The sequence below is a fragment of the Aquila chrysaetos genome, chromosome 10 (assembly GCF_900496995.4).
Source record: "Aquila chrysaetos chrysaetos chromosome 10, bAquChr1.4, whole genome shotgun sequence".
In the NCBI taxonomy this organism is placed as follows: Eukaryota; Metazoa; Chordata; class Aves; order Accipitriformes; family Accipitridae; genus Aquila; species Aquila chrysaetos.
In genome coordinates this window covers 31363969-31387709 of record NC_044013.1, presented here as the reverse complement: position 1 = coordinate 31387709, position 23741 = coordinate 31363969, and the positions used below count along the sequence as shown (strand labels likewise).

Here is a 23741-nt window from a genome sequence, read left to right as displayed (position 1 = left end):
ATATGCACATTTACAGCCTACGTACCTTTTTCTCTTGCTTAAAAATCTTGTGGTTTGTGCTGGTTTTGTACACAACAGGAATGTTTGAGTTTTAGAAGAACTGAAGGCAGGTAGATTTGCTCTATCATTTTCTATCACATATGTGGCATGGGAAGGGGGTGGCTCTAACGCACCCCCACAGGTCCTACTAAGACTAGAAGTCTCTGGCTTGAATGCTTGGGTATACTTATACCTGCAATGCACAGGGTATGCAGACAATGCATCTGAAGGAGTACACAGCTACTGGTAAGTAACCTTCTCTCCAGGATAGACAGTGAATAAAAGAAAGCAGGCATGCAAAGAGTAAGGTGGTTAATGAAAAACAAGACAAAGTAGTAGCTTCTTTTTTTTTTTTTTTTTTTAATTAAACCGGCTGTTTTAACTGAAAATAACAGACAATCTTTCAAGCTTTTGGATAAATGAACACTTCAGTTGATTGCTCAGGTTCATTTCCAAAGCCTTACAGAACCAATACGTATCCTGTCATTGTAATTTTTTGATATAATAGTTTGCTCTATTTTATTTCTCCTAGAGTCCTCCAGTGCAGTCACCTTATACAGCTGAATTTCTGCCCTCTGACTGGCCATGTAATACATCTGATGAAAACAAGGAGACAGAAGTAAATCTTGAAGCTGTGTTTCAGATGGTTGATGAGATGCATTCATCACCCAAAGCTGAAATTGTGAAAGTGGAACCTGTGGAGAGCCAGTGTTCAACCCCTCAGTCTAACAGAGGTCAACCACTGCTGGTTAATAGTGAGAATAGTTATACACCTTCTTCAGCTGATGAAAGCCAACTGGAACCTCTTACTCCTGTAGCTGCAGACACATCATTTGTGATGGGAGCAGATCAAGCAGTAACTTGTTCTCCATTACAGCCTTCTGAATTTCTTTGTGCTACCCATACCACTGTGTTTGTAGAAAGTGCTGCTGCTGAAGTAGTGCAAGAATCTGTGACCACACAGGAAGCATGTGAAAAACTGAGAGAGGGAGCAGAACAAGCAGTAACTTGTTCTCCATTACAGCCTTCTGAATTTCTTTGTGCTACCCATACCACTGCGTTTGTAGAAAGCGCTGCTGCTGAAATAGTGCAAGAATCTGTGACCACACAGGAAGCATGTGAAAAACTGAGAGAACAACTGGATCACTGCCCAACTCTGTCCTCCCTAATGTTTGTTCAGGAAGGACCATTCAGTCCAGAGCAGGTAAGGGGTAAAGGGAGATAAAATAACATCTTTTTTGAGATAACTATATTCGATAGTAATGCTGGGGTCCGGACTGATAGCTTTTTAATTCTTGCCTGCTTAAGAACTAAAGGCTTCTTTAATTAAGCTTTTATTGGACAGTGGAGGGTTTGCTTGGTTAGGCAAGATTTAAAAAAGAAGAGGGAATGAAAAAGTACCCCATGTTAATGAGCATGAGATATGTTACCTTGTGTTGGCCAAGTTAGGGTGCTCATTTGCATGGGAAAAATAGATAGTGCAGGTGTATTCATGGTGATGAAGTGGAAGCTTTTTTAGGTTATACTATCTTTAATCTTAACAAAAGAGTATTTTGAGAATTGCCACTGAAGGCAAAGATTTTTGTTTAAAATTTAGATAAATGGTTAGATTGTTTCTGATAAACAGTTATTAAGTTTCTGTTTTCTGTGGAAAGTATAATTTATTGACATTTGAATGCTATAAAGCATCTTCATTTGTTTATACTTTGCGGTATCTGACAAGTTGTAATTGTACTTTGGTTTACCTGTGCCTGGTCTTCCTCGTATACAGAATTGTAAGTCTCGTTCAGTGAGGGGCATTCTAGATGTTACTCTGTTAAGGCAGAAAATGCACGCTCTACTTTTTTTGTTTTGAAAACAAAGTAAAAGCAAGAGATTGACTGCATCTGTTTCTGCTGCATGAGACCTACCTTACATGTAGGCACTCAAAATTTCATTTTTGTGTATGTGTTGAAGCTATTGTTCTATTGTGCTATCAGTATCTTGATGCCTTCAGTAAAGTTTATAGCTTGGAAATCCTCAGCTGGTGCAAACTTGATTGCTCTTAGTCATCTTCCTCTTGGGTATCTTTATAGAAATAGATGTATATTCTGATCAAGTCTCCACAAAGCTCAAGCCTAGACTGGACTGTTCTGCTCTGTACTGTGTAGAGAAGGGCACATCCTTGTGCTAGTGCTTACAGAGTTGGCAGTACTCCTTAATGAGCGTCCACTCATTATCTTAAGTGTTGACTGCACTTTAAACATTGTCAGTTTTGACAACTTTTGAAGTGCGTTTTTAGCAGTATATTTGTCCATTGTTGAAGGCCTTTGGAGTTTGTGGTCCAAACTCTCTTGATAAGAACTGAGGGATTAAGCATGTGAACCATGGAGTTGTTTGGGGGGGAGGTGTTTTGGTTTTGAGGCCCCGTTACTTGTGTAATTGTGGAGAATCCCAACCTTGGTCTTGGTCTGTTTATCTAGACGTTAACTGGTTAAATAACTGGGGCTTATTCTGTGTTGAAAAGGAATTCAGGGACTATTAGGCCTTTTGTTTGACAGTTTCCCTTTTTTTGTTAGAAATACTCTTTCTCTTACTAGTCTCCTCTTCCCAAACTGAGGAGAGGCAAGGCTAACTTAACCCTGCGGCTGCCTCTTGTCTAGTGGTGTTTCCAGAGCCTGGGATCATGGCAGGTGCAGAACTCTCCAGAGAAGGTTTCTGTGCTTGTACTCCCATCAGGCCCTTACATAGTTTGCTATCTTCCTTATCCCTGAATCTGGAAGCCTTCTGACACTTTCAGTGGCTGTCAGTGCCATGTAATTCAGAGCAGGCTTACGACAGAATAGTGGCCATGCACAGAAGAGAGTTTTATTCCTCTCTGTAGGAGCAGAGGAGGAACAAATTCCTCTAGTGTTAACACAAGAACATCAAAACAGCTCTGCTGAGTCAGATCAAAGGTCTGTCTTGCCCAGTGTTAAGTCTGAAGACAATAGCTGTAATCTGATACGTAGGGAAGAGCAAGAACAAGGCATGCAAATAGAACAGGGCATTCCTCCTTATACTTTGCAACTACTTTCAACTTGAGGACTTGGAATGATACCCTATACTTAATCTTAGGTTTCTCTTCTGTGGACTGAAGTCAGTCCTTGAAACCATGTCAATTTTAGCATACAGTATCTGACTAAGCAGATACTTTGCTTGTGATCTGTTGCACGAAGAGCTTCTGGCTGTTACTAGCTTCATGTGATGCTTCCTGGTTTCTGTCTCAGAAGAGGCATTCAGCTGCCATCCCTGGCCACTTACTGCATGTCACTTGTGATTTTACAGATCCCTTACCACAGCTGCCTCAGCAGTCTTTTTCCTGACTGTACAGTCCTGCTGCAGTTTCCTCTGCACGGCAGCTGCTCTGCACTTCTGGTTAGCTTTGGGTTTGTTCTCAACTTTTTCCATTTCTACTACATCCTGTTTTGAAATGAAGAGAGCATTGAAGTTGTGGGAAAACTATCCATTTTTACAGTGGCACAAAGATGTTTGCTGTTTTGTTCTGTATTTCTGTCACAGTATTTCTTAGCATTTAGTTGCTCTTGTGACAGCTATTGAGCCTTGAGCTGTCCTCCTCATAGACCTAACAGTTTAGTAGAAACCTGCTTTATTTTGCTTTCCTGATGTCCTGAAAGATAGCAAATTAAAGAGCAATTTGTTACATGAAAGGAGTTACTACATTCAATAGTTCAGATCCAGCATTGTCCTCTTAGCCTCAGTGAATTCCTGTCCTAGACTTTTACAAGTTTTGGCCTTTAATGGGCATATTTTATTCCATTCCTACTCATAAGAAATATTTTTTTTCTTCTTAAAATGGAAATACAACATTTCTGTTATGCTTGATCAAGAGGAATTTGCCTCCTATTTTGTTCAGTCTCCTTGGCAGCATACCTATCTGAAGGTTGAAACTCTTGCTTTCTTTGGTGAAGGTTAACCCAGCAAACTCCATTCACGTGAGTTGTTAATTTTAGTACCTTAGCTTCTCATCATGGTTCCAGCTAGGTATCGGTATAGTCCAGTCTCTGTCTTGTAAGTCATGTAACCAGTGAGATGCAGCAGATTTGGCATTTTTCAATAATTGAAGTGAAAAGTCAAATCTTTCACATTCATCAGCTTTGGTAACTTGTTTGATTCTCCACCAAACAACGTTTGTGACTTGGAAATTGCAGAGTACTAGGCCTGAGTGAAGAGTCTGTCCAGAGGTGTGGTAAATCCATGGTCAGAAGCATGTTCACTTAAAAAAAAAAGAGATAACTTGGGAACTAGATTTGTGTGGGCTAGGTTGATGCTATTACAGTGAAAATCTTATTATTGCCTTTTTTATATTAGATTACTAAAGAGTTAGTCTGTAAGATCCTATAAACACAGTGATAAAAAGGAATCTGAAAGGGGTACTGTGCAGTATCATTACTCTTCAGTTTCCACATACACAACTGTACAGCTTAAAATTGGACACAGTGTTGCAAGTACAGACTCATGAGTGAGGGGGAAATGAAATTCCCTCAGTTTGCTGGCCATGCTCATCCCTGTACAGCCCAAGGTGGTGTTAGCCTTACTGGGCACTGCAGCATCCCCAGGTCCTTGGTAGAAGAACTGCTAGTCAGAGTGTCTAGACTTCTTTCAGCATGTAGGCTAGTAATAATTTTTTAGTAATCGTTATCCCAATATGCATTTGTGTTTTGTTTATCAACTAATGCAGTTTGATTTCTACATCCCCTGTCTGATATTGCTCTTCAGTTCATATTGTACCTATTTTTCTCTCTTTTTAAACAATGAAATTTGTAGAATTGTTTCTAGAACAGTTGTCCTGTGGAGTATGCAAATTAGGATGCTTCCCTCAGAAATCTTCCCTTCTTACACTAGTTGGTTAAGGCTGCTTACTCATTTTTCTATAACTTATTATTATGTAAATGTCATCAGGAATGGAGACTTTTAGTTCATCACTCATGAAATTTGGATTCCAGCTGGTGAAGGTAGTGAACTACAGAACTCCTTCCTTCTCTTTGTTTTTATGCCTAGGAAGCAGTTGTGGTTCAGATGTTGGACAAAAGGCATTGCTAGCCAAATGGTTTTCACATGGCCTTGTTAACAGTACTAATGCAATACATACAGACAACACATTTCAAAGAACAAATACTACAGTAAAGTGGGTATCTAGCAAGTGCAGGAGGTGTGTTGGGGGGAATTAGCTCTCCCTGGAGTATTCAGTTACTGTATTCGCACAGGCCTTTTTGAATATTATTATACAACTTTGACAAAGAATGTATACATATTTCTATTAATATGCATACACATTGTCTTTTATAAATTTAACATTGAGTAACAACAGATGCAAGGCAGACAGTGTGATTTTTGGAATTACTAATATCTTATTACCAAGTGTGATGACCTTTTGTCTCTAAACTCACACATACCACTTTTAAAAAGCACTTTCTTTCCTTAATAGAAGGAAACATTGCAGGCTTTGAACAATCATTCATCTTTAGGATATTGATTGATAGGATTTTGCGGAGGAGATGAATACTCTAGAACAGGTGACAGTGAGAACATCTTTAAAGGTAAACGCCAAGTGCTTAACTTTGGGCCTTTACTTCCTCAGTGGAATAGAAACATAATTTGATTGTTTGGCTGCTTTTTTTTTTTTAAGCTACAGATTTTTGCCACATGATCATGGAAATACATCAGTTCAGTAAATGGTTGCCTGCAAAATACGTATGGAGCAGCAGCAGAGGGCTCCAAAAAGCAAGGAACACATTATAATTTAACGTCTTAACAATTGGATGGGGTGGGGTAAGATTCTCAACCAGAAATGTGTGGCTCACATGTGTAGTTTTGCATCACACAGCCCTGTCAAGTTATTTGAGCTAGATCTGTCATTACTAATACACGTGTTGGTAACAATGAGTGCACCTGGATTTCTTCTAGCTTATTTCTTATAGCTAGTTTGATAACTGAGGGCAAAGTTCAGACTATGAGGACATGTACCCTAATTTTGTATATTCTAGTTTTCTGATCTCATCTTTTGCTTAATAGGACATTTTGTAAGAGCTTGAGTTTCAATTTGGCAATCTTGATTCTGAGTTAAAAACACTTATTATGTAAACCATCTAGGCAGTGTTCAACACTTTTTAGATGTCCTTTTGGAGTGGAGAAGAATAGTTATTATTTTGTCCCTAAAGTGATTACAAGAAAATATTGAGTGATCTTTCGTTTTATTTCTTTTTTTGTTCCTTTTTTTTAAGGAGAATACTAGTGTTAAATGTGAATCCAGGACATCAGAGACAGAAGAGAGACAATTCACTTCAGGAACTGAGCCTGTGAACAAATCTGTAGAAGAGATGGATTCATCTGTAAAACCTAGATGCAGGAAAAGAAGACACAGTTCATGCAATGGCAAGTCCCCTGGTAAGAAGAGATTCTACATTTTTTTAGAGATTACTGAGACAGCTACTCTGAAACTAACTTATTACAGAAAGGGGAGATCAGAATAGTTTAGTTATTGTCTGCAGTATACGTACTTCATTGTGCCTTCAGTTAAAATATTATACTTGTACAACCTCTTAGTGTGCTTACCAACACTCTTCTATACATAATGCTTATGCTAATTACTCTGGTGTGCAAAAGGGTATAAATTATATTGGTAAATAAAACCTGAAGTTCTAGGACTTGTGTCAGAAACCTGGATGCCACAATATTGAGATGAAGTCCATAGATAAGTTTGCCACAGGGTGACAGTGCTACGAAGGAAAACACTGAGTAATGAGGTGACTATTGAAGTAATAGGGAAAAAACCTGCCAAATTGATGAAGTAACTGTAGAAGTCCAAACTTTTTGTCTTGGATCACTAAATAAATTTTGTACCAATCTGCTGATATGTGTGCTGAAACACATGAGAAAAAAAGCAGCAGAACATCTGAGGCCAAAAAATTCACAAATCTAGTAACTAAAGGAAAAACCTAACTGTCCAAAGATGAGAGACGTAAGAAGACACAAAGAGTACTTTGGATCCATTCTAGAGGAAAAGTTGGTGCAGCCTGCAAGTCTTGTAAGAAGGTATTTCCCTTACAGCTGTTCATCAAAGAGCTGATTGTAGAGTTTGAAGAGCTGCTGCTCACTTCAAAGGGTAGTTTCTAGATTCCAGATAATGATGCTAGTTAATAATTCAGCTCATAATGCCCATCAGTTTCAAACATGTAAGTAAGGAATAAAGTCTTTTTGTCAGGAAGCTGAGAAAAAAGGTTGGATGCCATCTTGAAAGAAGACAGGCTTTTGTTTAAAACACAGAATTGAGATTTCTTGTTCAATTACTTCCTGGCATCATGGATAATTAGCAAACTTCTCAGCTTTCATATCTAAAGCAAAACATTTGCTTAATATGCCAGTTGTAAAGTTATATACAGGAACATTTTGGAAAGCATTTCCTTGGGATTGTACCACAGAGATGAAACACTGTTACGCTAATGCTAATCAACAACAATTAGCATAGAGTCTGCTCTCTGGGAAGTGTGATAGTCATCCAGGTCTGTTTCCACTGTTGTACCTTTTAGACTTGGTGTACATGTAAAGGGTAGAAGCAGACAGCACACCTGACCCAAACACGATAAGGCTCAAGTTGGCCCAAAATAAATTGGGCACGACACAAGCCTTGAAGCTGGCATAGCCCATCTCCTGTATTTCAACTGTAAGCCTGAAGCAGACAGGTTTTAAATAGAAGCGGACTTCTGTTCCTCTGACTACATGTTTGTCTGTCAGTACCTCCTTTCCTCTGTGGGTCTTTGGAAACAACTTCTTCCTTAACCCTTCTGTGCTGAAACGTTGCATGATGACAATTTCCAGGTGTCTTCACAACTTATCCTCTGAATGTGATTGAGTCCTATCCGTTTTCCTCTTTTCCTTCGGGCACTCATTTACAAATTTTCTGAGCCTGCACTTTGATGTATATCCTGCTATAGAAAAGGCTTTTGTTCTATCTATTTCAGTAGGCTGGTGACATGATTTGCTTTTCTTTGTTACATGGTGACACCAAGTTCTAGATATCACACAGCCAGAGCCAACATAATGTGGTGCCAAAGGCCAATGCAATAGAGATGGAAGGAGCAGTCACTTCTGTGACTGGGAGCAGCTGTGGGCCAAAACCAAGGTGGTAATTGACATAAATGGGCCAAGAATCAAACCCTCCCTTCTGGAGAAGGCATTACTTTCCTTTGAAGAGCTCGACAGGATTTCTTTGCATTTTGCAGCTATTCTGTAGCCAGAAAGACAACCATCATTTTACTAAAACACAGTCTCCAGGATTTCCCTCCATAGCTGCCAGCCCATCTTTGCAGCACCATAAATCGCTGAAATACATTATTTGTTTTCTTCAAATGAAAAACAATATACTTAACTTTCTCAGCTAAATTTAGTTTACCAGCTTTAAGAACATCCTGCCAACCAGGGTCAAGATGAAAGGTCTCTCTAGTCCATTGTCCTGTCTCCAACAGTATCTTTGGCATCTTTGTACTGTTAAGTAGAAAAGGCCTCGGTAAACTTTTCTTCAGTTAATTTTTCTAGTCACTTTTTGAAGCTATGCAAACATTTAGTATCCATGTGGGGTTTGTAAGTTAATGTCATTAACATAGGTTAATTACACAGTGGGTGAAGAACCCTCCTCTTTGTTTTGAATGCAAGTGTTTGCTTTAACCATATCTTTACACCTCATGCACTAACCGTCTTTGTACCTGACAATTTGACAGAGGGACCTAATTTTCTTTGGTAGCAGCAGGAGAAGAGGACCTATTTGTGAGTGCTCCCAGGAGTCAGAGGCTGCAACAGAAGTTGCAGAACTTAATTCAGCACTAAGACACATCATTGCAAACGAGTATAGGCTGTGTCATCTGTTCCATTCCCACCCTTTTTTCTTGAGAGATGGTGGGTATGGCTCTCTAGTTCCTGGCGTTTTCATCCCATTGAGGTGTGAGGGATAGTTCACCTTTGAGGGACTGTTTTTTTCAGCCCCAGGCTCTTTCTTAGGACATCGATTTGAAGGTGCTGATGATGCATCTTCTTTCTTTGAGCTCATCTATAAAATGGAATTGTTGGAATAAATCTGCCTGGTTATGTTGGCAGCATCCACCCTTGCAACAAGAGTCCTTTCGGATTTCACAAATGATGGATAGGAACTCTGTAAATTCTTCACGTATTCTTGCCCATCTCCTCTGCATTGTACTCCACAGGTACACTCAGCTAGTGAATATAGCTGTACTGGACCTAATATCTGTGGTTTGTGCTTCCTCTTCTAAAAGAGGAAGGACCAGAAGAAGGACCAGATTCTGACTGGAGAAATTCTTGTTTGCAGCCCTTCTTCCTGGAAATAGGGATCTCATTGTGGAGCAGGTGGAATTTGTTACTTCTGGATTTCAGCATTTAAGCATACTGATACATTAGTAGGAAAAAGCTTTCTTTCTCAATGGCTGGCCATATATTTTTTGTGAGTCATCTAGTCCTTCAAATAATCTGCAAGTTCCTGTAATTTTTTACAAGAACACGAACTTAATACTGAGATGCTACTGACTCAGATGAATCCATCATTGTCATGCTGCAAGGTGCCCAAGACATTTACCACCCACTCCCATGCCACTACAGTTGTGTCACTATGCATTCCCTCTCATTCACTCCAAGGTAAAGAGATTTATATGTGCAATTGCTAGGGGCAAATCTTCATTCAGGCAAGGTCTCCCATGCTATCATATGTTCACCTGAACTATTTCCTGCACCTGCCAGCCAAAAATAATTTTACTGTTCATTTAGTTTTCCTAGTAGGTCACGGTGAGGTCTCCTACAAAGGTGTTAAGTGTTAATGTGGTGACAGGCCTGACCCTGAACTCTTCAACATCTCCTGTCTGAAGCCCAAAGTGAAGTTGCTCTCAGGAGTTTGAACTGCAGCTTCTTGCTCCAGCTCAGTTTCCATTACCTTTACTTCATTATATATTCAGTGAAGGACTTTCAAATTACCTGTCCTGGCAGTCTGCTCTTTTGGATGAGTGGATGTTATACCCCGTCTCCTAACTTTACGTAATTTAGAGTCGCATTGTTACTAGCCCCCTCATTTCTCCATCCCTATGCTTTTTCAAGATTTGTTCCCAACAGAGTCTGCTTTGGCAGGAGGCAAATGTCGGAAAGTGCAGAACTGGTGCTTACGGGGCAGGAACTTTGTAGTATAGAAAAAGAACAAAGGCTGGAGTTCTTTTCCTAAGACGTGAATGTGTCTGTTTAGAGATTAAAGTTCACGTGGGTGACATCTGCAGTGGTAGTGCTGTTGTGACTTTATCAGGGTACTTGTTCACTTTCTTGGCCTGCAAGATCTGGCCATACATTGGAAGTATCTTCATTTTGCTGTGGATCAAAGTACTTTTCAAAAAAGGAGTCTCTTGTTTGTCCTCTTAGTGACACCACAAGTTTTCTCTAGGATCTTGGCACCAGCTATGGCGTACTTTGAGGCAATTGTGTCTTTTATGGACAAATGAAGGCACATGTCACAAGCAGAACGGGTATTTCTGTACATACTGCCAGGGTTTCATAGTAAATAATGTTTGGTAGTTGGCATCCATGGTAGTGAATGCACATATGAATAATATATCTTGAAAAAGGGGAGCACTTTTCTTATGATTTGTTTTGTTGTTATTTTATATTTAAAGTTTTGAAAAATTATAGTAATTCCTATTCTTTAAACAGTAGGCCTCAAATTCTCAACTTATAGTCTGCCTTTCAGGCCATATTTTACAGTACCTGATAGAAGTACTGTGTATGCTGCCAAGTGAAACATACACAAGGACTAATATTTACTCAGTATTCCCTTTTCTTCCTAGATCTCCATCTGCTGGTAGATGTGGCTTACAAGCAGGGGTGCTTTGCGAAGGAAGAAACAAGAGAGTGAGAAGTGGGTGACAAGTACGTGAAAATGTGCAACAGCAGCCAGCTGGGTTCCCTTGTCAGACTCCAGTGGCAGTGCTTTGCACACAACAGACACTTTGGATCATTTCAACTGCGTTTTAAAAAAAAAAACCCTCTATTTTTTTTTGCTTTCATTTTAACTTTGTAGGGTATTAGTTGCTGCATTTTTTATACCTCTTCCATTACATTTTCTACCTGTGAAGTTATAGAGCATATAGTGGTCAGAGTATTTAATATGAAGTAATTAGTTAGCTGCTTGTATTTTTTAGATATGGGAAGTCTGAACTTTTTGTAAACAGGATTTTTACCTTTTCCATTACATTTTCTACCTGTCAAGTTATAGAGCGTATAGTGGTCAGAGTATTTAATAAGAAGTAATTAGTTAGCTGCTTGTATTTTTTAGATATGGGAAGTCTGAACTTTTTGTAAACAGGATTTTTACCTTTTCCATTACATTTTCTACCTGTCAAGTTATAGAGCGTATAGTGGTCAGAGTATTTAATAAGAAGTAATTAGTTAGCTGCTTGTATTTTTTAGATATGGGAAGTCTGAACTTTTTGTAAACAGGATTTTTACCTTTTCCTTTACATTTTCTACCTGTCAAGTTATAGAGCGTATAGTGGTCAGAGTATTTAATAAGAAGTAATTAGTTAGCTGCTTGTATTTTTTAGATATGGGAAGTCTGAACTTTTTGTAAACAGGATTTTTACCTTTTCCATTACATTTTCTACCTGTCAGGTTATAGAGCATATAGTGGTCAGAGTATTTAATAAGCAGTAATTAGTTAGCTGCTTGTATTTTTTAGATATGGCAAGTCTTAACTTTTTGTATACAGGAAGCATTAAAAACTTTCTCAAAACTTTCTTACTGGGAAACAAATTGGTTTTAGTGCTGTATTTGGAATCCTTTTATTTAACATTGTTGGAAGCTACAGTATGCTCAGCATAGATGGTGTTTGGTGCTCTCACTGTCTTTGCTTGAAGTCATACTGTGGCCCTTTACTGGGAATTGTGTATTAAACAAAAGCGTAGGAAAGTCACAAGATTCTAGGTCTGAATGGGTCAGGGATTTCAGGAGAGCAGCTATAGGAAAGATGAGCTAATTTTCTGAGTGATTAACCAGGAAATGCTCTTCCTTCCTAAACCAACGCTCTGTTTTCAGCAGCAAGTCTATCCTTTATGGTGGGTATCCATTACATATGACAGCTGCTGATCTTTTACATTAATGGAGAATTCTTCTGTTTTCAATTCTAATGGTATCTGTAATGATAAGTTATTTGTTATTTTCGTACTTTGTTTTAAATAGGTCTTAAATTATTAATTTCTTAACTTTAAAAATATGATTGTATTTATATTGATAGCAGATCGTAAGTTTTTAATAGCTATGCATTTGTACTTATGTTAAAATACTGTTTGAAGGATAAAGGGGGCACATTCTGTATTTGTGATGTTAGGGAAATACATGTGGAAGACCACTTAAAACATAAATTTAATTGCTTCATGCATGTTCATACTGCTTTTATAATTAATTAGAACAAGGCCTGTGCAAAATGCACAAGAACGGAGCAGAAAGAATTTATCAGGACCACCTCAGTTATGCCCTCCAGAGTGTTGTGTAGCTTCTAGCTATGGTCAGGATGTCCTAAGTGAACACTGAGCAGTAGGATGAACTGAGACAAAACCTTTAATTATTCACGAACAGTCCAAACTAGACAAATGCAATCGGAGGATAGTGTTAGTAGGGCGAGTGGGAGTGTTACCACACTGATTGTTCTTGCATTTGTTATTCTTTATCATATATTATATCCATGCAGTGCAATTTCAGGTGACGTGAATAGTGAAAGGCTAGGTGCTTATGTTCATATCCTCCTCCTCAAATGAAACAGTGTGGAAAGCATTTCTGAATGAATGCAAGTATTCAGGCAGTTAAAAGGAAAAGTTTGATAACATTGCTGCAGCTTTGTCACCTGAGTTTGGTTTTGTGCTCCCCAGCTGGCATGGCTTGAGACTGTTGGGTAATATGCCATGGAAGTAGTGGATGGTCTGTATGTCCTGTGGTAGTTTGTGCCATTAATAACAACAGGGTTTGAGAGCATCGGTCTAGCCTTCCTGGATTCAGGGTGTAAGGAGACAGAAATCACAGGAATTCAGCCTTATTAAACTGGGGCTGCTGCCTCTTTAATTCAAATAAAATACAAAGGCAACTTCTTAGCTTACCTTTCTTGCTCCTGTTTACCACCAAAAGATTTGATACTTTCAGAAGTTTAAGTTAGTGGAGTCTTACTGTCTTAATGCTCTATGATTCTAAAGACAAATGATGAAATCTTTGTATTAAAATTTTTTAATATGCTAATTTTAAAAGGCTATGGAGCTGGATCTCCTGCAGTACAGCACTTTCAGAATACACGTGCATGTAAACTCTTATTTATCCTTAAGCAACTCACCGACGTACTGTGAGAGAGCAGAGGAGAAAGGGCACTTGCTACTGTAGGAAATCTGTATAATATTGCACAAGGCCTCACAAGTCTCAGGTACTCTAGACTGAATGTCTAGCATTTCAGCACCTTAACGTGGATGTAGTTCAGTCAGTAAATAATAAGTAAGTAAATTCTGTAATAAGATGTTTTTAACTATATTCTTGTTAATGGGAAGAGAGTGGGATTTGTTTTACCTCGAGGATGTTCTTTTATACTTGCTTAGGCATAGTTGCAGCAATCTGTAATAAATTAAGCTTTTAAACTGAAATGGGTGTTGCATTTATATTTTCTCTGTGTTTTAAATTACAAATGCTAGAGTATCACAGTCGAAAAAAATGCTTCATGTTTCAGTAGTTGTTGCTGACACTTTCATCAACAAATAACAATTACCACACAGCCACATTTAAAAAAAAGTGGACTAATGCTTCGTTTGCGTAATTTATTAATTTCTGTGGAGTGACTCCAGGGATTAGTTTGTTGCACGTGTAACAGAAAAACCCTCGTTAATCTGTTCGCTTTCTGGAATGCCCTTTTCCATGAGTGCTGGGAGCGACAGCGAACGACTCCCAGAACGGCTGGATGGATCATATGCCTTCTGCGCATGGTGCCTTGTTTTTGCATTAATTGCTGAGTGCCCTCTTGAAGCACCACTCCATCCCATGCCAATGTACAGATTTCCAGTTGCAACCTTACTTTGAGGTTATAGGTCTGACCTATAGTATTATTCACCTCTCAGTGATGTCAGAGGAGAATAGCAGTTGAATTCCAGACCTCTGACATCAGCCTGACCTGAAACCTCCTCGCAGCAGCAACTCGAAAAGGGCTACTGAATCTAAATTAGCGAGAGCCGGAGAAAGGCAGCGCGTGAAATGGCCAGAGCCCTTCCCAGGCCCGCAGACCCACGGCTGCCATCCGTCAGGACGCTCCGGCGTGGCAAGCAGCTGGGGACGCCGGCTGGCCGCCCTCCCCCCGGGACGCCAGGGAGGCGCTGGGTCGTGTCCCGTCCCCCCCCCCCGCTCCCCGCCCCCGCTCTCCGCCTCGGCGCTGGCGGCCACGCCGGTGTGCCCCCGCCGGGCCCGGGCACCGGGAGCCGCCGCCGGGCCGCGCTGCAGGCGGGCGGCGCGGCGGGAGGGGGAGCCCGCGGTCCCGGCCCGGCGGGGGGGCGGTGGCTCCGGCTGCTCCACCCTCACTTTGTGTCAGCAGGTAGGAGAGCGCCGGCCGTCCCCGGGGAGGACGCGGCCAGCTGCAGCCTGCCTTCTCCGGGGGCCGAGCTGACGCGGTTAGGTGCAGTTTTTCTGGAAGAAAGACTTTCTTCCGCAGCAGCTCTCGGGGCTGTCCGGCGGCTGGCAGCCCCTGCGCCCGCCGGAGCGGTTGCCTACCCGATCCCGGTCAGGCAGCCTGCCGGTCTTAGCTGCCGGGTCGCTGCTGATGGTCCAGGTTTTATTTTCCTTCGTGCTCCTTGCGTTTAGAGCCGATAATTGCGTCTGCTGTAGCGAGAGGAGAGACTTTGGTATTTTACAGGAGCTTTTCCGAAGTGTTTTGGGGTTCTTTCCTGGGTCTGTAGATTACATGCGGGCACTTCACTTTCAGCCATGCCTGCCCCGGGAGCTTTCTGTCTGCAGTAATTTTCTCCCTTTGATCTTGCTGGATTCTCTTTCGGGCTGTGGAGCTCCGCTCGCACCTACCTGCCTGCCGCATGTGTGCGAGAGAGATTGCTTTCTTTTTTTTTTTTAAGTATTTTTTTATTATAAATACCGATTGTTTTTTGTTTGTTTGTTTGTTTTTCTAAAAAAAGACTGAAACCAAACATCATCAGACCCACACAGGTTTTTTAAGCTGCTGGAAATAACTTTTGCCTAGGATTTACAGCAACATTCCCATCCATCCCGGCCCCTGCGGACTCAAGCAGGCACACTGCCTAACAGGTTTGCAGATCTTTTTTCTTTTTTTTTTTAATCACTTTTTCTCTTCATAGCTGTGTGATCACTGTAACTTTGGTTTTAACTGAAAATAGCCTCTAAAATCTCCCAGTTATGAAGACTCCTCGATACATTCCATGTGACCTTTGGGCAAACCATGGAACTTTATATTTTATTTTGTGGGGCCTTTAGTCGGGATCTCCTTAATGTGTGCTTGGAAGTGGTTGTACCGGAACTCAGGCACGCACAGAAACAGTGCGAGAGAAACCAGATATGCTGTAACTTTTTGCTTGATACCTGTTTGGCTTGGTATCTAACCTTCTAAAGTGTTTTCGGACCTTTTTATTCCCTGGAAACTTGAAACTATGAAGAGAAGCTCCCTGCTTTATTAATTGTCCTGGAGAACTGCACCCAGAGTCAGACTCTGAACATGGATTGCTAGGAGGAAAGTAAAGCTGATCTCCAAACTTGAATGAAGCACTTCTGGCATGAGAAGGATGGAAGGGATCAACTCGATTTGGAGGAGAATGGTACAGAAGCAAACTTTCTTTTCACCGTAAATTCAAGAAATACCTCCTGTGTAATTTCTGAGAAGGATACCAATAATTGCAGATAACATTCAAGGTGAAGGGCTTGAGCTCGTGTTGTGGGAAATGCTGGCAAGAAGGTGAGGTGTCTCTCAAGGGTATTTGAGATGGATGTTTTGAACCTGTGGATCTTCCTAACTCTTGGGCAGGGGACACGAGGACACCATGTCTGTGGGGAGATCTCCCCATGCCTCATCTCTGTGGGACTGATGAGTTCCTAATGCTCCCTGGTGTTCTGAATATCTGAACTTATTTCTTGCTTGCAACCTGTTTCGCTGATCTTTCCGGATTTATCTGCTGGAGGAGGGACTCATAATTTAGGATTTTTTTTTTTAGTTTGTTTGTTTAAAAAATGCCTGTGAGCTCCCAGCGGCCTTTGAGCACGTGGCACCAAGGAAGAGAAATGGTGATGGTGAGAACCGGAGAAGTTGTCTGGTAAGCAGCGCTGGCGGCGACTGAGCCCCTCTGTCCTCTCTCTCTCCCGCCTCCCCGTCGCTGGGACCGCACGCTCAGAAACCCAACGAGCTTTGCTGACGGCTGGAGCCCGCCGCAGGGTGAGGACACGTTCCTGAGCGGTATGTGTGGCCCGAGCCCGCTGCTGCAGCTGGTAGCATGAGTGCTGGCCCCCAGCTGCAGCTGGCTGTCCTCTGGCCTTGGCTGCTCATGGCGACCCTGCAGGCAGGACTTGGCCATACAGGGCTGGCGCTGGTGGCGGCGGTTGAGTCGGAGAGGTCGGCGGCGCAGAAAGCCATCATTAGGGTGATCCCCCTGAAAGTGGAGCCTATCATACTGGAAGGGGAGTTTGCAAATGTTGCCGAGGTGACTCCAGCCGAAGGAAAACTGCTCCAGGTAAGAGCGGCTGTATTTTATCCAACTCCATCTGCCTTACCTTCCCACTCCTATCCTCTCCCCCCTTTTCCCTCCTTGCTGCTTCAGCTCCCAGCACAATGGATTTGATTTTATTTCTCGACTGCAGATTTATAACTGAAGCAAGGAGTCATTTTTTATGTGAGCTGTCCACCTGTGTGTTTTGTTCCTTTGTGTTCCTGCCCCCCAGCCCTGCGCACTGTTTTGAGGCAGAAGGGATCGTGCAAATGGTTGTTGATTCTTCATTCGGTCACGATCTGTAGCTGTGCTTGTATTAATGTTGAATGTTGGATGTGGTCGGTTGATCCCATGAAGATTATTGCATATCTTAATTGATGTTATAAAGCTGAGTGTGTCGAGTCACATGTTGGGACGCTAAACATCGGACAGAAAACATGATTTTTTTTTGTCTTTGTGAAATCCATAAGGTTTTCTACACACTTCTGCTGATAGCTGGGGGTCTGTTACAGCTCAAATACACATCCAGACTTTGCACACCAGAATTACTGACCCTGCTAGTTGTTGTCTTTTGTATTGCCTGTACCTGAAAGTTGAATTTCACCCATACAGTGGTTCCTGTGGTGTCACCACCACGTATTTTTATAAGTGAAATTAATGCTGGTTTCTGACCTTTACTAAGGAGAGAGCATCTGAATGTCTCACCATGAGGTGCAGATGCTGCTCAGAAACAGAACTGAGCTATTTGGTGAACAGACTGATCTCCTGCATATGCTAAGTTTTGAGCACAGTTTCTTGAGACTTGGTATGTACTCTCTCATTTCTGTTGGTAATTTGCTTGGCAGTCGTGTGCTTTATTCTTGAAAACAAAAAATAACAAAACAGCCTGCATTAATATTAAATCTTAATTTTTGCATGGCTTTTTCCAGTCTTGACTTTCCAAATGTGGTATGTTGTAATCTTAATTAAACTTGTAGCTTGGAAATTTAAATTAAAGTAATAAATTTTGTATGGTCTTATAAGAAAAGAAATACAGTTGAGCCAGCTTTAGAACATGGTCACCTGTCTGAAAATGAAAATGGGCAGTTTGTGACATTTATAAAGCCTGTTTTTCCACGCCTTTTGAACCACTCAGAACGAAAGCTATGCTGTAAAATTATATTACCAGGCTAAAAAAATCTTAGACAAATGTACTCAAGGTCCTGTTCTGTCATGAGGCAATGTCCAGGAAAGTCAATATTTATTCCTTACAAAAACTACAGTGGTGTTGCAACTGAGCACAAAGTATAGAGTGTGGGCCTTTTCGAAATGAGAAGATGATAATCTCTATTGTGTGATGTGTGGACATTTTTAACCAAATGCAGTGATACAAGGTGGGATTTTTGTAGTGCCTGCCATCACAGCAGCACAAATGAGGCGTTTTGTGTAGTCAGCCGTAAATAGTGTCAGATTTACAAATGGACTTCATCCTTTAAAAATCATCCTCAAAATGGAGAGGTTGGGGAAACACTAATCTAATCTATTGAGTTTGTGTACACAGATACTGACCTGCACTGTATATGTTTTTAGGCCTTGATTCTGCCACTATGTGTGTGCAGGGGATCATTCCTGTTCTGTATCCCACTGAATCCAGTATGGAACATCATCCAGGTCTGGTTTCAGATGGAAATGTTGGGATCGGGGGGTCAGGCTGTGCCTTCTGCAGCAGGATGTTTGCCCTGTGCCAGGCACTGTGCTCTGGGAAAGCTTAGTCAAGTGTACCTATGACCTCTCGTGTATATCTTATGGTGTAGTTTCTAATTCTGCCACTACGTATTGAAACTCAGAATATAAAATGCCATTTAAAATTGTTTGGGTCCTGATCCTGCAGTGGGTTCCTGCTCTGGAAAGCCAAAATGGGAAATGGAGCCGTATCTGTTAAGGTATAAAATAAGTAAGAAATGAATGGGAAGAACTGTTTTTAGTTCTCATTTAGATAGTTGGATATTAAATACACCTGAATTAGGCTTTATGGGGACATCTCATTTTACATGTCAACATCCCAATCTTGCAAAAACATTAGGTCATGTGCTTAACTTTGATGTCATTGGAACTCTTATTTAAATAAACTTAAGCCTGTTCACACATACCTGCACAATTGGTTCTTTATATGTAATTCAGGTACATAACATGATTATCTTTACAGTTAATGAGCTAAGAAGTCTAGTTTTTACACCATTTTTTTGAATAGGTCTTCTTGGTTATGTCAGACCCTGTAAGATGCAGTCAACCCTCATGCATATCGCAGGAGAACACAAACTGCAGAGCTTAGCTTGGAAAACAAGAGTGGATGGCCCGGTCCTGTTTTCAAAGCAATGCTCTCTTAGTTCAGTGGTATAATAAGATTGCTTAAGGATAAGTGGTGCAGAGTTAGCCCTATATTCAAGTAAAGTTCTCTTTAACTTATAATTATCTTCATAGTGTTCTGGTCAATATATTTTTAGAAACACATTCTTAATTTAATATAGAAAATCCTGCACGTAAGTGATGGAGCCTCACCAAATGTACTTTTACCAGAACATTTTCTTGATTTCTTTTCTCCCTGCCATATTCTCTAGGACCACAGTGTGTTACATTCTTAGAAGCTAACTTTAAAAATATCTTCTTTACTTATAATAAAATAAACCCAATGTCGAATTCCTCCTCACGCCCCTTGCCCCTGTGACCGGTTCTTCTGGGAAATCTCTGGATTTTCAGTTTTGCAGGTCACTGAACAGTGGTGGGTGGGCGGGTAGATGCCAGGAAGCTGCCCGGGACCTGTCTGCTGTCCGCCACTTTCAGTTTAACCCAGGCAATGTTACCTCTGGCACTCCACACGATGCAGTATGATGCAAAAGGAGAGGAATTTCTCAAGTAGGCAGAGCCACTTAAGACTTTATAGGTCAAAAAACCAACACCTTAGACTTCTTACAGAAATCATCTTCAAGCTTGTTCAGAGCTCAAGCTTGTTAGGATGGCACATGCTCTAAGCATTAACTATTGCTTAACACAGGAGAAGTCATGTTGTGAACTAGTTTGCAGTTTCCAAATGGCTGGAAGTTTAGATCTCTGTTAAGCTTACTGCAGTAGCCTGGAGTTCTTCTGAAAAAGTCGCAGGGAAGTCAGAAAATGGCCCTGTATTAAAGATGGAAGAACCAAACCTTTTAGACAAGTAGGTTGGAAAGAACGTATTTGGATCTTACTTATAATGGGCAATCCACGAGCAGCTAAGGATTCAACATGCCCTCTGAATTGCAGTTCCTATAGCTGTTTGCAGATCAACTCCCTTTAATATGATTGCTAATGCAATTTTTACAGCCTCTGTTTTTAATATTTTTGCTGTTCTGTTAGCTGATTTTTGAGGAATAAATCCTGGTTTCCTTCTTGCCCATACCTCAGTCTCCACTTGATACTGGAGAGAGTTGATGATGTTGGTTTGAAGATAGGCAGGAAAATAAGGAATGTCTTGGAAAGAAAAGGAGAGCGCCACTGTAGAGACTTGAGAGAAAGAGTTTTAAGATTTTTCCAAACTGAATTACAACAGAATTCACATGCAAACCTAATTGTGGAAGAAAAAAACTTTTTATCTGAGAAATAGTTCAGCACTTAAAGTGTATATACAAGCATACATAATTAAAACTGAGCATTAGGATCTTTTTATTTGAGTGTATATAACTCCAGTCTTGTATACAAGGGAAAGGATGATACTGTGTTAGTTAGTTACAGTCTCTAGTTCTGGGGCTAGTATTTTGGAAATAATGTTAAAAGTTTGGGAAAAGTCCCAAACAATGATATTTAAAGAGAGATAGATAAACTCAAACTACTGTATTTGCTATAGAGAAGGCAAAGCAATCATCAGTCACCGATCACCTTACATGCCTACAAGTAGAAGAAACATGTAGATATGTAGAACAGTGGAACAGTCGTCTTATTTAGCAGGCAAAAGTTTTCCCAACATGCATTATTTTATCACAAGTCTCACAATACTTTGTTTCATTTCTGTATAATCTTAGCAGTTACATAGGTGATTGTAGGAGAAAGTCAACTTCCATTTACCCACTGAGCACCTTGTTTTAACTTATGACTGCAGGAAAAAACCTTGAGAACACAGAACAAGCTCCCTAAAAGCTCTGAAACCCAAAAGCAAGGATTATCCTCTTTCCTCTCCCTGCAAAGAAATAAAGTATTTTAAAAACATTATTTTTAAAGTCAATCTTCTGTTTAAGGTGGAATGAGTGAGAATTAGAGGAGGATCCTGAATCTTGATTTTTAAGGTGTTGTATACAATTCAGAAGCTGAAAATCACACATAGATATATTCAGAAAAGAAGTGTGGTGCATCTTCATAACAGCAATGATAATTAACCCTTGAAATTGCTACAATGAACCCAACATGATCATCCTGGAAATGGAGAGTGTTTCCAATGTTACAATGCAGAATGCTATTGGGGAATGGATAATCACCTACTTACCTGCTTATAGAGGGTTACGCTCCCAACCCATAAGAAAGTAAATGTATTAGTAGTCTCCTACACTACTAGCTCCTGGATCAAGAAAAGGATGTTGAGTTCATAATGTTGACAGAGATCAAAGAAGTGGGAAAGTCTAACCAAATGATAATGGAGACAAATTACCTGTGAATAAACTGGTCAGATAGCACAATAAGAGTAAGTTCAAAGAAGCAATTTCTGCCTCTTGGAACAGCTAATACTAGAGTACACAGAAAGATATTCTTGACTTAGTGTTAAGTAATGTGCAAGAACTGACTCAAAAGCTAGCAATAATTGAGCCACTTGTACTGACTGCAGCATAATAAAATTCGTTGCCTAAGTACCAAAAAGTGGAACTCTGACGCTAACCTTTAGAATGGGAAATTGCACTAAAGTGAGACAGTGGGACAAATGGCTCTTACAGCTTAAAAAAATATCTTTAGATGTGACATAGATACTACTCAGGAAAGTAAAAGCAGTCTTGGGAAAACATACAAAGCATTGAATCATAAAGGCAGCTGTAATCCAATACAAATACATTGGTAGTGTTGAAGAAACAATTTGGGCCAAACAGAGCTTTTAAAAATTGGACAGACAGTATTAGTATAGGATTGGCATAGTATATAGTATAACCTGCAGTGTAGATTAGTATGGTATTGTATTAGTATAGGATTTAAGTGTAGCTGAAAGGTGAGCCATTAAAATCCAGAAGCAGAGTAGGGAGTCTCAGCTAGAGTTAGCTGCTAGGAAAAGCTGAGCTTAGAGGCTGTTTCTGAACTTCCATCCCTCTCTTGAGCATATGCAAGGCTGAGTTGGAGCTTTGCATGGTGTATCTTCTTTCCTGATCCAGATAACATGGGGCGGGAAGCTGTTCTCTGTTGAAGAAGGAGTTTGAAGGACTTTAAACCTAAATCTTCCAGCTCCCCAGTGCACCATCCGGTGCTGGTCATTGTCCCAGTAGAATTATTTATGACACATGTAGGTGTAGACCCATCCTGAATTGAAGATTTTCAGTCCTAAAAAGGTCATGGATCTGGAGGCCCAAGTAATTACATGGGGCAGGCATTAATAGGAGAAACAAACCCAACTGCAGCAGAGCAAAGATACATGGTCAGAAGGCTAAATCAACAAGGCTGGAGTGAGTGACAGTCAACAGAGGAATTCTGGCCACGTACACCCGTCCTGGAATATATCCAAGGAGCAAGTGGACATTTCCCAAAGATAAACTGGCAGAGGGTTGAGATTACAGAAGAAGGGAAATGGGCCTCAGTCATTCCTGTTGGCTGTAGCTGGGCTGGATTTGTGGGTGAAATGGCTCTGAACCATTAGAGAAATTACTTTTTGTTCTGTGCTTCCATAAAACTAAAGGTTTGGTAGGCATTTCATATAGATTATGGAATGCTATTCTGGATTGCATGTGAATTCATTATTTTTAAATGAAAACTTTCAGAATTGTCAAAGTAATACAAACATCACAAATTTTGTATGATCAAAGAGAACTCTATTGTATTAGACTTTAATTTGGACAAAAATTGACATGCATTTTTATGTATTATATCTCTGTATTTTTCCATGCATCAAGCTCTCAAACATGCCTAAAAGCTTTCTGTGGACTTTCCCCAAAAGTCTTATTTAATCTGAAAACAAGCAAGTTTTAACCTAGAAGGAAAAAAAGTAACACATAAGTGCAATGGAAAATGAGCAGTGTAGTTTGATCTTCAGGTCTGTCTATCTTCAGTATCATAAAAATCTGTGTTGCAGGGGTTGCCAAGAGTCAAATATATGAAATTTTGGTTTATGAACAAAGCAGAGTTGTAAGCCGAACCTCAGTACAGCAGTATATATCACACTCGAGCAATGCACATTCATATTTTTATCACCCTTTTGGGCTTCTCTCCATTCTAGGTTTTGAGATTAGATATAGACAGGAGGACATGGTATAAAGTAGGCATAAGTGGCGTGGATGGTCATGGTGGTCTCTTCTGTCTTTGAGTTCTGTGATTTTTAGTTTTTTTTTTTAAATCTGTTTATTTTTCCCTTATTTTGCCAGCTGTAAAGAACAGGAAATGTTGTACTGCCTTTCATTTGCCCATAACACTTTCAGTCTGCATTAAGGAATAATAATCACATCTCATGCTTCGGAGCTTTGGGCTTGCTGCCAGCATGGGTCAGGCGGGAGTTGGCCAAGAGTTCTCTTGGGACCTTTTCACCTTTTTTTAGGAGCATCAGGGATTGGCCTTACCTTGCAACAAGGAGCTAAAACATATAGGTCCGTCTTCAAAGGTAGGAGAGAGAATATTGTTTCAAATATGCTTAGGTTGTATGGATTACTCCCATGCACAAGATGGAACAGATTGCCAGATTTAGGTGGAAGACTCTCTTCCCCCCCTGCAGCCACCCTGTTCAAATTATCTGAAATTTTGGGTGTGTATCTT

General features: G+C 40.5%; 2 protein-coding genes across 4 annotated transcripts in view; both read left to right on the top strand.

Moving 5' to 3' along the window:
* Positions 1-12460, top strand: part of HSF5 (heat shock transcription factor 5) — a 28785-nt gene extending 16325 nt beyond the window's left edge. Inside the window, exons 4-7 of one of the 3 annotated variants that reach the window (XM_030026991.1) lie at positions 572-878; positions 1035-1243; positions 6303-6465; positions 10908-12460. In XM_030026991.1, coding sequence (XP_029882851.1) covers positions 572-878; positions 1035-1243; positions 6303-6465; positions 10908-10975 — 747 coding nt within the window. In that variant the 3' untranslated portion in view covers positions 10976-12460. Of the gene's footprint in view, positions 1-571; positions 1244-6302; positions 6466-10907 lie in introns of all 3 variants that reach the window. The other 2 variants (XM_030026990.1, XM_030026992.1) reach the window with 2 other exon arrangements.
* Positions 12461-14756: 2296 nt separating this feature from the next.
* The window catches only part of RNF43 (ring finger protein 43), a 63537-nt gene continuing 54552 nt past the window's right edge, over positions 14757-23741 (top strand). The window contains exon 1 of the mRNA XM_030026989.2: positions 14757-16823. Within this exon, the coding sequence (XP_029882849.1) occupies positions 16587-16823 (237 nt within the window). The 5' untranslated portion in view covers positions 14757-16586. The remainder of the gene's footprint in view (positions 16824-23741) is intronic.